General features: G+C 38.4%; 1 protein-coding gene across 3 annotated transcripts in view; it reads left to right on the top strand.

The window, feature by feature from the left end:
* Positions 1–13,551, top strand: part of HECW2 (HECT, C2 and WW domain containing E3 ubiquitin protein ligase 2) — a 390,019-nt gene that overhangs the window by 353,412 nt on the left and 23,056 nt on the right. For all 3 annotated transcript variants that reach the window (XM_079132566.1, XM_079132567.1, XM_079132568.1), the window contains 2 exons: positions 8,296–8,448; positions 10,128–10,226. In XM_079132566.1, the coding sequence (XP_078988692.1) occupies positions 8,296–8,448; positions 10,128–10,226 (252 nt within the window). The remainder of the gene's footprint in view (positions 1–8,295; positions 8,449–10,127; positions 10,227–13,551) is intronic.

Below are 13,551 nucleotides of genomic sequence, written 5' to 3'. Positions count from 1 at the left end.
TAAAAAAAAAAAAATTCCACATCGTTGTCTGAACTCTGATGCTATTCTCTTTGTTTCGGTTGATTTGGATCATTTTAAGGCTAACCCTCTCAGTCATGTCTGGGAATAAAGAAAATTTCCAAAAAACTTATCCACGCAGTGTGTAGTTGATAAAATGGAGACTTCAAGATATGAAATAACTTGCCTGTGCTAATAGACTAGAGGGAAGAGCAAAATCATGACTCAAACCCAGGCCTTCCATCTTTTTATCGGGTACTCTTGGACCTGCACTGGAATGTTAACAAAACCCCTGAACTCAGACCTGATTTTTTTTTTTCTAGTGCTCAAACTTTTACCAATCCAACTAGTGACTGATAACTCTCTTCCAGCTTTGACTAGATGAAGATAAATTTTGACAAAGTTTGGGCAGAAGCTTTCCTGAGAGCTGAGCCTTTCATTGCTGACCTGCATTAATGACTTTAGGCTTGTGTTGGCTTAAAGATGCAGGTGCACCATTGAAAACGAAGGCAAATATTGGCCTCATTGCAGGTATGCGTGGGATTCCAAGTATTTCCTCACAGGACCTGTCTGGTTTGCATGAGACTATTTTCCTCCCCCAGAACTCTAACTGCCTTCTTTCATTGTTGGAACACATTTTTTGTTTTTATTTATCTATTTATTTATTTATTTATTGAGATGGAATCTCACTTCGTTGCCCAGGCTGGCCTTGAACTTCCATACTCAAGCCGTCCTCCTCCCTCAGCCTCTCAAGGTACTGGGATGCACCACTGTACCTGAATTAGACCACAGTTTGTTGAGATCTCAGAGGTAGAGGGAAGAGTCTTTGGAAGCTCTGATATTTAGTTGTAAATGGAATAGATGCTGATCTTGCTTGGTCATCCTCCAGCAGTCTCCCATGATCTAGACTGATGACGTTGGTTCCTAGGAGGAGGCCCAGGCTGAGTGGAGCTGGATTCCTCTGTACTTGATTACCACTGGTGTCCACAGGTTTCCTGCCTCCATCACCTGTCTCCTTCCTGTGACTCCAGAGGGAAAACAAGGGAGAGGATGTTTTGAGGTATGACCTCAGTTATCAGGAATGATCTTCAATCTGCTTCCTATGCTAATATGGCCTATTGAACATGGATTTCTGGACTCCTGTCTTTATCATGTCAGTGTCACATATTTAGATTATTAAACATGTACTTTATTTACTATTAAAGCACAGATAATACATTTCTGTTTTGAAAGACTAAAGCAGAACTCTTGCTTAAATATAGAGACCTCAAAACTACATAAAATTAAGAGGTTCTTTAAGCCTTTGCCATCTTTCAAACACATTGATCCTATCATATTAAAGTATAACTTTTTTCAGAATTATAATTAATATCCAAAGTAAAAAACTACCCAAATCTTTCTATTGAACTATAAAAATAGAAGTTTCCTGTTACTTTCCCCTCATTAATTTTAGTGCCCTTAAAACATATTATTTTGTAAATTCTTCCTGTCTAGGCCTAGAAACAGGTATTTTAAAATGTATGTATCTGTTGCCTAGATCTTGGCTTCTAATTCATTCTTCAATATAAAGCACTAGGGTACCTTAGAGAAATAGTTAATTCTAGGACTGGGGCAGGAAGCATACAAGATGAAGCTTGAAGAATCTTATAGAGCCTGCCAGAAAGTACAGGGATTTTCAAAAAGCCTACCATGATGGGGATATGTCAGAGGGACACAAGAGCCCATTGAGAGAGATCCCAAAGGCCAAAGCTGGACTAATATAAGCAACAAAATAAACAAAATCCAAGGTGTAAAATAAATATCCATACTGATTAAATATGTGATGAAATATATAAATAAATGGAGGAGAATAGAAAAATCTGTGGAATATTTCTAAAGAATTCAGCATAACTCTCTACCCCTTAAGTATGAGTTGTACATAAAATTTTCTTCCAAATAGTACAGTCGTGGAAAATATAGGAAAGAATTAAGTTTACAGTAGAGAAGCCTGGCAGACACGATCTCAGTGAGGTGGTCAAGGTTAGCATCAATAGTCCCAGGTCGTGTTGATGGCGCGCCCTTCATGTGACGTGATGGGAATGGAAGTTCTGTGATCTCCCCGCCCAAAACCCATAATCTCAGACCACCCTTGGAAAACACTCAGACAAAACCCAGTGGAGAGGGACATTGTGGGAGACGCCTCACCAGTACGCTTGAAAATTGTCAACATTATCAATAACCAGAGGAATCTAAGAAACTGCTACAGTCATAATGAGACTTCATAAATTAATGTTTTTTCTGGATGGGATCATGGAACAGAAAAGGACTATTAAGTGAAAGCTAAGGAAATCTAGATAAGTATCAATTTTAATTAATAATAATGTGTCAATACTGGTTCATTAATTATGGTACACTAGATTAACAAGCATAAAAAAAGGGGGTGCTTACTTTTAAGAATAATGCATTTACCTGCCCTCCAAAGTGGTATGAATTAACAGATTCACAGAGAGACTTCATCTCTGCTTTAAGTTGTTTCTTTGCACAGGTCTGAAACACGATATGTGAATCATTCCTGAAATAAAAGAATAAAATCATGAGAAATGATGAAAAAATTTAGTTAGAAATTTGTAGTATGGCTACAAATTCCACGCAAGGTAAAATTAACCCCAGAACATTGGCGTGTCTGTCTTGAATTATAAAAATACAAAAATAACCTAGAGCTATTAATGGAAAGACATTGGCTTACAACTGTTATTTCTCACTGAAATAATTCTTAAGTGTTATGCTTGGCTTTTTACAAACAATGTTTCTAAGCACCGTCTTGTGATTAGTGATTTAATTTGGTAGAGCTGTGAGTTTTGTTCTAGTCATTAAAGTTTTACCCACTTAATTTGATTATCTTGCCTTGCAGGTTGGGAGGAGGGGAGATCATCAGGGGCAGAGTGGCTGGAAACTGAGTCATCCTGATCGAATGTGGCAGGAAATAGCATGCAGTGGTTGCCTGTTTCTATTAGGCTTTGGTCTCTCCAGAAGTTGCTTGTCTAGGGAGAAGGGAGCAACAAAATACTATATATTCTCCAGGGTTTTTTTTAAATTATTATTATTATTGTTATTATTAATTAAAAATTTTAGCAACCAAAGCTCTTGTGATATCAAAAGTTAGCCAGGTAGGCTATTGGATTCTGATAAGGCATCCAGAGCCACAAACTTCTGAGTACCCAAAACAGTAAAGAAATAATGGCCTGGATAAAGAGGATGTTTACACTGGGATTGTTCCACCTCTCTTTTCTCCATGGCCAACCCTGTAAAAGGCACCTTTATTTAAGAAAGAACGAGTTTCATTATGCATGAGGCCCCATCAATATGAGATCAATCATCTGTCTTGCAAAGCCACACTTAGTCTAGGGAGGAGGTGTGTGCAAATAGTTTTGGTTTGGGGGCCTGGGAACTTGTTGTATTATTTTTCTGTTGAGCTCTTTCTGTAACCTCTCCTGAGACAGGCAAATGAAAACAATTAGGGAGGACAAGATCTGACAGAGTTTTGCTCTCTGCCTCCTTTTGAAATAACCAGCAGTTCTCACGGGTGACTTCTCAGGTCCTCTCTAGATGTCAATTGGGGTCCATTCATTCCTTGGAGTCCATTAATTCCTCAGAAATCCATAAAGCTTCAGGCTAAACTTAGGATGCTGCTTGTTTTCTTCCAAAAGCAGGCCTCCCAAGGATCACCTAAGTAACCCAGACCTCCTAAAAGAAGGCTGCTTCTGTATCTTGGCCTTGGCTTGGTACACCAAGTGCACTTTTATCGTATCAAAATTCCTTAGCACCAGGCCTTTGTAAGCGACTAAGGCGTAATGCCTTGCTGCTATAAATATCTGTGGTGAATCAGAAGGTGAGTAGGCCATATGTGCCTGAACCAACTTGCAGGAAATGATATTGTGATTTCTGAGGCCTTCGTCCTCTTCCGTTTTATAGTCTACTTCTATTGGAACATAGCTGAATGTTCCCGGTCATTCTTTATGGAAAGTAAAGAATGGGGGAATAAAATTCACTATTTTAACAAATACCAAGTGCTGCTAACAACTGGGGTGGTGTGCCAGCCCAGTCATGTGACAATGTTTAAAATGCTTTATCAGCACTCGGGGCTGAAAACTACGTGGCCACCCTAGCGACATCTGTGCTTATTCAGAAATGTGCTCAGATGCAGCTGTTGTGGGCTACACACCCGCTGTCCAGAGTTTCTATATTTCTGTGCCAAGCCTTTAACTGTGGAACCAACCTAACTGGCAAAACAGGAATGTAACAAACGATCTCTGTGATATGAGTCATATTAACTATTTATATGGAAGAAGTTGCTAAGACATTACAGGGAGCACATGCACTGTGTACCCTGCTGTGACATGTTTTATTGGATTTGTTAGACCTACACATAAATCGTAATCTACAGCTCACTCTCAGATATGCAGTTCTTAATTTCAGACTGTAATCAAATCAAAGTTTAAAGCCTGTCTTGGCTTTAGAATGACCCCCATCCATGCCTCTGGAGATTTAAAAAAAAAAAAAAAAAGACAGCAGATAAAATCCTGACCATTTAAAGATACATTTCCTCCTAGATGAGCTATTAGCTTTGTTCTCTCTTGAGAAAAAAAAAAAAAAAAAAAAAAAAAAAAAAAAAAATATATATATATATATATATATATATATATTAAACAGTAGTTTTACTTTTCAGTTTAACTCCTCAGGATCCCGGCCATTTGTCTTAAGCCAGATCCAGCTATTGTCAAAAAGGAACCAATCAGTGGGGTCTTTGTTGTTTTAATAAACTTACCATGTTAGAAGCTATTACACAGAGAACTTTCTAAGCATAATTCACTTGTGTGATTCTTGGCAATGTTTTCTGATTGAGTGGTCTTTCAGGGATTAGCATCACTTACTCCTGTCACTAAATCCATGTATCACTTCACAGCAAGCTAGTGCAAATTCATTGGCTCTGCTAGATGTTAAATAACAATGTAAATAACTGATTTTCTTTAGAGAGCATTAGGAGAGTTCCACACATGGAGTAACAATGTGTTTCAGGCTAGGGACTTGAGATTCAAAAAAGGAATAGGACATATTGCTTCCTCTCAGTGTGGTTAAGGTATGGTGGTGTGTGTAGAAGAGGCAGACACTTAAATGGATTATTATAATGCAGTCTGATTAAGTGCAGTATTATTTAACAATCAAGAGTTATAGCTCAGAGAAAACCTGCATTTTTAACCTGAAAGTCACAAACTTATTTTACTTGCACCACTTGTCTCTGTAAGAACACTGACCTGTTTAGAATTTGCCTTATATTGCAGCTGTCTATGATCCTCCTGTGTGGTGGGCCTTGATTGTGTCTGAAAATCCAGCAGAGCAGGGACCAAACAGACTGATGCTCATTAAGCATCTCACACCATTAAGACTCTGAAAGAAAGACCCCTAGTAGTTGTGGCCACTCCCTGAGGTTACATATACCCTGGGATGTTGCAGCCATTTTAAATTTCCTTGAAGGATCTTAACTGTAAAGAAGAGGATTTATAGTAAACTAGATATTTTTAATAAAGTGGGCTTTTCCTCCCACTTTCTTCTTTTTCTAATAGTGGTTGGCAACTTTTTTTTTTTTTTAAAGCCAAAGTAAAATAAGTTTGTGACTTTCAGGTTAAAATACTAGGCTTTGCCCACCAAGCATTCTCTGTTGCACCCATTCAACTCCACAGTTGTAGCATAGACTGCACATAAACTGCACAACTGTGTTCCAGTAAAACCTTACTTACAAAACCAAGAATGGGGCAGATTTACCTGCAGGTCACAGTTTGCCAGCCCCTGCTCTGTAAGTCTTGACAACCATTTAAATTTTTCTGAAGGGCAAGCTATCAGAGTATTCGACATTAAACTTGGGGTCAGGACACCTGTTTGAAGACCTGCAGCTTCTGTTTGATGCAAGTCCATGATTTCTTCTAGTCTTCATCTTCTCTGTAAAATGAGAGATTTGGACAAAATAAATTCTACAATGTCTTTAGCCATTGGCATTCTCTTTATGGAAAGATGTAGGGATACAGTCTCACAAAGTAAAATTTCGCAGGTAAAAGATAAAAGTCCAGCACAGTCTTTACTGGTCTGTGTCTAGTACAGATACAATTACAGATAGACAGGATGGGGAGGCCCAGATTAAAACAACATAGCCAAAGATTCAGAGCCTTAGCTGATTGACTGGCTCATTGTGGCTCAATAAGTAAAGTGGCTGTCCCAAAAGCAGGGTAATTTTGACCTGCATTAGTGGAGAAAAGTGTCTAGGACTTTCTAAACCCTTCCTGAGCTCTGTAATAAGACCTCACCTCAAGTGTTGTGCTCAGTCTTGATGGCCATGGGGTGGCCGGCAACTCCCACCTCTTCCTTGACAAAAGGGTGAAGGATGTGGACATGCTCAGGAATAGGCAAGAGGCAGGAGTGAGCAGAATTGAGAGATACAAAGCTAAATTTAGAGTTCACATGGAAAGTGACTTTCAAAAAACATTTCTCTTTAAGATCTAGATTAGTACCCAAAATGTAATTGGCATGCAAATATTTGTTGAAAGAAAGACTCTGAGTACGTAAAGAACATTCAAACAGAACAAGTGTTCTACTTGTTCTTGGTGGCTTCAGAAGCCAAAACTAGGACAGAGGGAGGAAGCCACAAGCAGGCTGCATAAGCTTGGCTGTACAGCACCCAGGGTGCTGCTTTGGAAGTCCCCAGTGCAACCAACATCAGTCCCCCTCATCTTGGGGGCCACTGTTAACAGCATTATATTCAGTTTCCCTCAGAGGCAGACCCACCATGTCCCCTATTGGCCCTGAGAGTCTGCTGTATTTGCATTTTTCTGCACATGCAAGTTTTTAGTCAGTGCGGTGTGGATGTGAGCACATTGACGTCACTGGTGGTATGTGAACCGATTTTAACTGCTACAAAGATAATGGTTTTTATTTTAACATTTATGTATTTATTTTAATGCATGTTAGGAACAGAGCTAGCATACTGAAACCTCATATAAATAGTATATAAATCAAGCCTACAATGAAAAAAGAGTTTTAATGGAATTAAAGAAAAATGTTAAATGACATATTAAGACAAGGCAAAAATTGAGAAAGTAGTATGTGAATAGTTGAAGTCTATTAAATTCTTGACTAAGAAATGTAAGAGCCATTTTTATTTTGCTTAGTAGTATCACAACCCCTGCTTCTGCCTGTAATATGATCCTTTTCTCTATCACATAATCCCATGAGTAGATAAAACTCAGATGATTCATTTTTCACCAAAAAAAAAAAAAGAAAGAAAAGAAAGAAAAAAATAAAGGGCAATGATACCCATAGAATAGAGAAAAGCAAGTTAAGGGAAAATGTCAACCACAATTCTGCCACCTCATCTTATCAGTTGCTTTCGTTCCTTCTCAGCCTTCCTCCCTGTCTTTGAATCTATGTGTATGCTTTTTTCATGGGGTAGACGTAATTATATCATTTAGTTTAAATTCAGCAAATCAAATTGCTTTATTGTAACTCCTCTTTACTTTGCTCTCACTATTGATGGCCACTTGTCATTCCTCGAATTCAACAGTCTTTTCTTCTACTTCACTCTGACCCCGATGTCTTTGTCAGTACAGTGGAATTTACAATGTAGTTCAGGTGCTAAAGTTTCAACCTCTTCAAATGCCTTCTTAGAGAGCTTTATGCAGCCTCATTTTTCTTGTCTTTAATTTTCTGTGGTGTTTTGTAATTCCAAGTTTTCACTTCTTTCCTATTCATTTTTTTTTGGGGGGGGGGTTGTGATATCCCTAGGGAGCCTTGTATTTGTAACATCTCCTGATTCACAAAAGTCTTTTTCTTCCCTCATTCAAAAATGTTCCAGAAATTCCATGAGGACTCAATGTCCCATGAGTGGACGCCATGTTCTATAAATGGATTCCCTCTGGCCTTACTCTGTGTAAATAAAGTTTCCCCACTGGGTTCCCTTTCCCCATAGTCTTGCCTCAGACATTTAAAAAAATTCTATACATATTTATTAAAATCATTATTAATATTGTCTATTTTATGCATCATCTGACATGTGCCTTAATTTTGGATATGTTCCACATAAATGTCCATTTACTATTTTGGGTCAAGACATGGTAAGATTAGGAATTTGTCCAATTTACTTTGGACAACCCTGGTATGTAAACAATTCATCTTATAATGAGCATTTTGTAGAAAGTTGGGATCAGGAGAAGATATGCCCAATATCTAGAAAAAAATAAAAGCTGGTTATTCTTTTTGTGGATTCTTTTACAGGCTGGATTACAGTGGGCCTTCCAGAGAATTTTTCTTCCTGGTATCCAGAGAACTCTTTAACCCTTATTATGGTTTATTTGAGTATTCAGCCAATGACACATACACAGTACAAATAAGTCCCATGTCTGCTTTTGTAGACAATCACCATGAATGGTAAGTTTTTTTGTTTTTTTTTTTGTTTGTTTGTTTTTTTCTGGAAGTTTTCTTCAGTTGATTTTCTGTGATATTAGTTATGTTTTTTAAATAGAAGTTCACATTCTTTTAACAATTTTCCCCCTTGGACAAAAATGATATCAGTTAAATACCTCATTTGACTCTTATTTTTGTTGTCAAATTTAAATATACAAGCAATTTCCAAACTAGGAATAGATTGTGTTACGTAAGATTTTAAGTGAATTTTAAGTGAGTTTGACAGAATTCAAAAGTTTTATCCTATTGGAAGAAAGTTACAGATGAAGTTAGGTTCCCAGCAAACCCCCGAGATACCTCTCTCTACCTTTGAGTTTGTTTGAACTCTGAACTGGGAGGGGGTGGAGGCCCTGAGTGGGAGGGGCAGGCTGTTTCTCTGGTGGCCCTTGGAGAAGTGGCTGAGGCTGATGCGGTGGGTGCTGGAGAAGCTAGAGATACATTATTCACCCTATGAGCCACTTGAAGTTTCTGACCAGGGATTGCCCCTTTCCTAATTTCTCACACAAAATCATCAAGGAAAACTGATTTAGTATTCCCATCTGGAGGTATTTATTTTGAAAATCCCAAACTGTGCTCTTTCCAAATGTCCTTACATCTTTTTAAACTCCCTGCATTTGTAGACTTTAAATATTTGCATAACTCCTACTAACTTGTTCCTGTTCATATTCACTGATAGTAACAAAAAAAGAACATGAGTAGGACTCATGGGGAAAACTTTTTTGAGTCACGAGGGAGGTTAATATTGGTGGATGGAGGGCTTTAACCTTACTCTTCAAATCAATGTCCATTGAGCTACAAATTCAAGTCCTCCTAACTGGCTATTAGGGTTGTGTTAGCATAAGCGGAAATACAGAAAAAAACAAAGCACTCACCTCAAATGGCTGCCTGAAACTAAAATTACAAATCAATATAATAAATCCCAGTCTGGATTTATACTTTTAGAAGGCAACAGACTTTCAAAGAGCTAAAAACTTGGACACATTTGATAAACAAAACAAGTGTACATCTGGGGCAGCAAACCAGTCATACCCTATATGTGTAATAAAGTTTCCAAGTTGATTCAGAATAGAATTAAGCTTAAAATTTTTTGGAGAACAGAATGTCCCTAGAGGAAACTCCCCCAAATGTCCATATGCATAATTCTTAAAGAGTGATAGTTATCTTTGTGAGTGGGGTTTGAGAAAAAACAGACATGGGAACTTTCTCAGTTTGAAACTGGGCTTTTCCTTAAAGGGGAATTGCAACTGAGTTTGTATTAGACAAGCCAACTAAGAGTCACTCTTGCAAACTAGAAGGGGATGTTTTCCCCACTTTCCTTTGTTCTATCAATGTCTCTTGGAAATGGTTTTGGGAAATTTCACTGAAATGCTAATGGGGGATTTGTGTTGTCAAATGCGGCATGTTACTGACACAGGGTAAAGGTGAAGCCATGTCCCTCAATATTAGTGAGACGGATTTCTTCAACAAATAGATATGAATTATTGGCTAATGAAGACAGCCTATGGTACATGCAAATTCTCATGGACTTAGTAGGCAATTAATCTTGGACTAACTTATATGGTTGGAGTTAGAATGCATTCTAAACAGAACCACTTAGAAACTGTTCCATGTTGTGTAAGCTATCTCATGTTTTTCCTTGGTAGGTTCCGGTTCAGCGGTAGGATCCTTGGTCTTGCACTAATACACCAGTATTTGTTGGATGCCTTCTTCACACGGCCCTTTTATAAGGCTCTTCTCAGAATGTAAGAGTATTTTTTATTGCTTTTGTAATTAGCATGTAAAAATGCAGCATTTATTGAAGATTCTTCTGTCAAAGTCATCGTGTATCTGTTCAGTATTGCAAATCTGCTGTTATTAAATTGAACAGTGGCTTTGATTTTGGAAACTAATACAATTTCAAATATGGTTATTGTGTTTTCCCTGCTTCTGACCTTTTATTCCCTGTCTAGTGACCAAAATCTTAGTTTTGTTCTCCTCTTAATTTATTTTCATTAGTTGCAACACATGTTTCTTCAAAACGATTGTACTTCAAACACAGCACTGGAATTCTTGTGGTATAATGACGATTATTAATAAAATAGTTGTGGGTTCTTCTTGGTGACTCACAGCCCCCTGTCCTTTATGAGATGCATTTTATGTTTTTCTTTATGCGGATCTTCAACTGCTTGCTCTGGGTCAAATTTTCATTCTCCTTTGTTTGTTTTGGTTTTATTTGGGGTGTGTTTGTTAAGGGGAGACAACACCCTATTTTTCTCAAGATGCCCCTGTGTACAAAACGGCAGTTTGTGATGGCAGAGGAAAATTAAACATTCGTAGAACTTTTCTTCATTATCACAATGAGAGATTGCAATTATTCTAAAATGTAGAGCAAACCGTTCTCGTCTTATAATTAATATGTAGTCATTTCCAAGGCTAAACAGAGGGCCACTGCCTATGGGGTGGTAGCTCAGACTTGCTATGTGAAGGCTCCTAATCATGGCTTGGTTCTGTCCATCTCATTCCCTTGCTGAAGCCATGGACCTGCTTTCTAGAAAATAGAAGCCTAGACTTCAAATGAATGCAAATGAAATGTTTCTTTTGTGCCCTTGGTCAGTAGCGGGGTCATTAGGAAGGCTTTTCCTGCCTCCCGAGTCGCTGAGATTTCTGGTGTGCACCACCATGCCCGACTTTCTGCCTCCCTTTCAGCATCTTCACAGCTGTTACTGAGCTGCAGGACTATTTCCTCCTCCCCTGTTCCAGCAGACCCAAGTCACACCTTCCCCTTTCACTGCCTTACTTCTCCCCTTCTCATTGAAGTTTTCTGTGAAGGTAATCTGTACCACTGTTCGCATATACCCCAGATTCATACCCTCAACATACTTTAGTCTGGGTTCTTTCCCACCAGTAACACGTGGAGACTTTTAAAGAAAATCTTCAAGGACTTTTTAGCTCTACCTGATTGGAACATTCTGCTACTTCTGATACTGTTGAGCACCCACCCTCGACCCCATTTTTCTTGGGTCTCTGTTCCCCTGGCATCTGTGACACTGTGGTCTCCCATTTCTTCTCTTACTTTTCTGTCTCCTTTGTTGACCGCTCCTCTGACTTGTGCTGAAACCTTCTTGTTCTGGAGCTCCCAACCTGGGCCTGTGCTTTGCTGACTTGAAGGCCAGAATGACTTGTCTCCTGTCCTGGGGTCTCCCTCAGCCTTGATCCCTCTCGAGTTGCAAGTTTGATCACATGGTCAACTTGTGAATATCTCCGCTTGGATATCTTACAGGGACCTCACAACCAACATGGTTAAAGCTAAGCTCACCATTTCCCCCATCTAAAAATATACTTTCCCCCATGTGTCCAGTTGCAGTTAATGGCATTCCTATTCTTGGTCACTGGTCAGAAATCAGGAGTGACCCTTAAACAGAGTTGACAAATGCTCAGTACATTTTCTACTCTTTCCCATCTCTGATCTAATTCCCATGGAATAGTTTACAAATCATACTTTTTCCCACTGAACTCTTGTGGCATCAGAAATCTTTTCAGTTTTGTAGCACTCAAGACTGTCAATTAATCAGAGTTGGTTTGTGACACAAGTTCATTTGCCACCCCATTTTAGACCCCTTCCAAACAAAACCATTTACTAATTTCTACATGTTTACTTCCTAAATAATTCTCAAATTTGTCTTCTCTCCATTCTTTGATAGCCTGTCCTAACTAGAACCTTTATCTTATTTGGGCCAGATTACTGAAGTGGTCTATTAATTTAGTGTCCATCCCATTTTAAATAATTCTTTACATGAAGACTTCCAAAGATTGATTTATAACTCTCTCCCATCTGATCATGTCATTCCCTGTCTTAAACCCTTTCAGTAGTTCTGACTCACCAGATTCCTTCAGATGACATTCATGTCTGCTCCCGGCCCACTTTGCAGCCTCATACTCTGGGTAGCATGTATTGTGGTTAGTGTTCTAGTGCTACTCATGTGCTTGGAGTGTTCTGCATGCTGTGCCTGTGTGTTTTGTTCATGTTATTCTCACTTTTTCCTCTTTATGTCCTTTTTAGTCATTCCATTTTGTTTTTCCAACTTTTATAAATCCCGAAGTTTGAATGTAGGCATCATCTGCTCTAAAAAGATTCACCTAAATCTTCAAGTCAAAGCAAATACCTTCCTGTTTGCTCTGACAGCTCCCTGTACCTACCTCATCCATTTTGAATCTACCCTATATTTCCAGTTATCATCTTATATTAATTTATCTACTGTGCACCCGTCTCCCTAGTGAGACCTCTCACTCCTGAGACCGGCAACATCAAGTTCATCAAGTTGCCATTAAGATGTCTATCTAATACATTTTTAGAATGAGCCATACAAAATGACCCTTGAAATTGAGCTGAGGGGAGGGAAATTTCAAAATAACTACAGCAAATCAATTACTACCACCTTACAACAAGGCATATAATAGTAACTCCACCTCATGTAGAGCCTGATTTTGCAATGGAAGCAAAAAGAAAAGAAAAGAAAAGAAAGCAGAACTATAAAGTCATTATAATTGTAGAGAGGTTCTTTGGCTGTTTTCAAAGTCACCAAATAAGAACCATGAAGAAAAGTCAGATAGATGTGAACATGAGCCACAAAGTTTGTTCTTTAAAAAAAAAAAAAAATGAATGGAATTAGGGAATATGCTAGGTGAAATTAGCCAAACTCAGAAACTCAAAGGTCTCTCACATTTGGAAGCCAGAGTGAAATAAAGGAAAGGGGAGTAAAGGATAGGCTAGCATAAAGAACCATCAAATATAAATTAATAGACGAGTGAAAGAAAGTCTAATAGAGTAGAGGAAGGAGAATGGGAGAGGGGAGGGAGGATAGGAGGAAGACAGGGGGTAGGGGGAATCATGAACTGAAATCAATTTCCATGCATATATGAGTTTTTCAGGATGAACCAAACTATTATGTGTAACCATAAAGCTCTAACAACAACAACAAAATAATGAAAAGCAAAGATATTGTGTGTATGTGTGTGTGTGTGCATACACAGATTTTCAAATTAGAAGATCAATATTTTAAGGTAGTAAAATATAACCAAAAAGAATAC

The sequence above is a fragment of the Sciurus vulgaris genome (genome assembly GCF_902686455.1).
Source record: "Sciurus vulgaris genome assembly, chromosome: 3".
NCBI lineage: Eukaryota > Metazoa > Chordata > Mammalia > Rodentia > Sciuridae > Sciurus > Sciurus vulgaris.
Note: the sequence above shows the minus strand (reverse complement) of the source record. Positions and strands in the feature narration are given on the sequence as shown.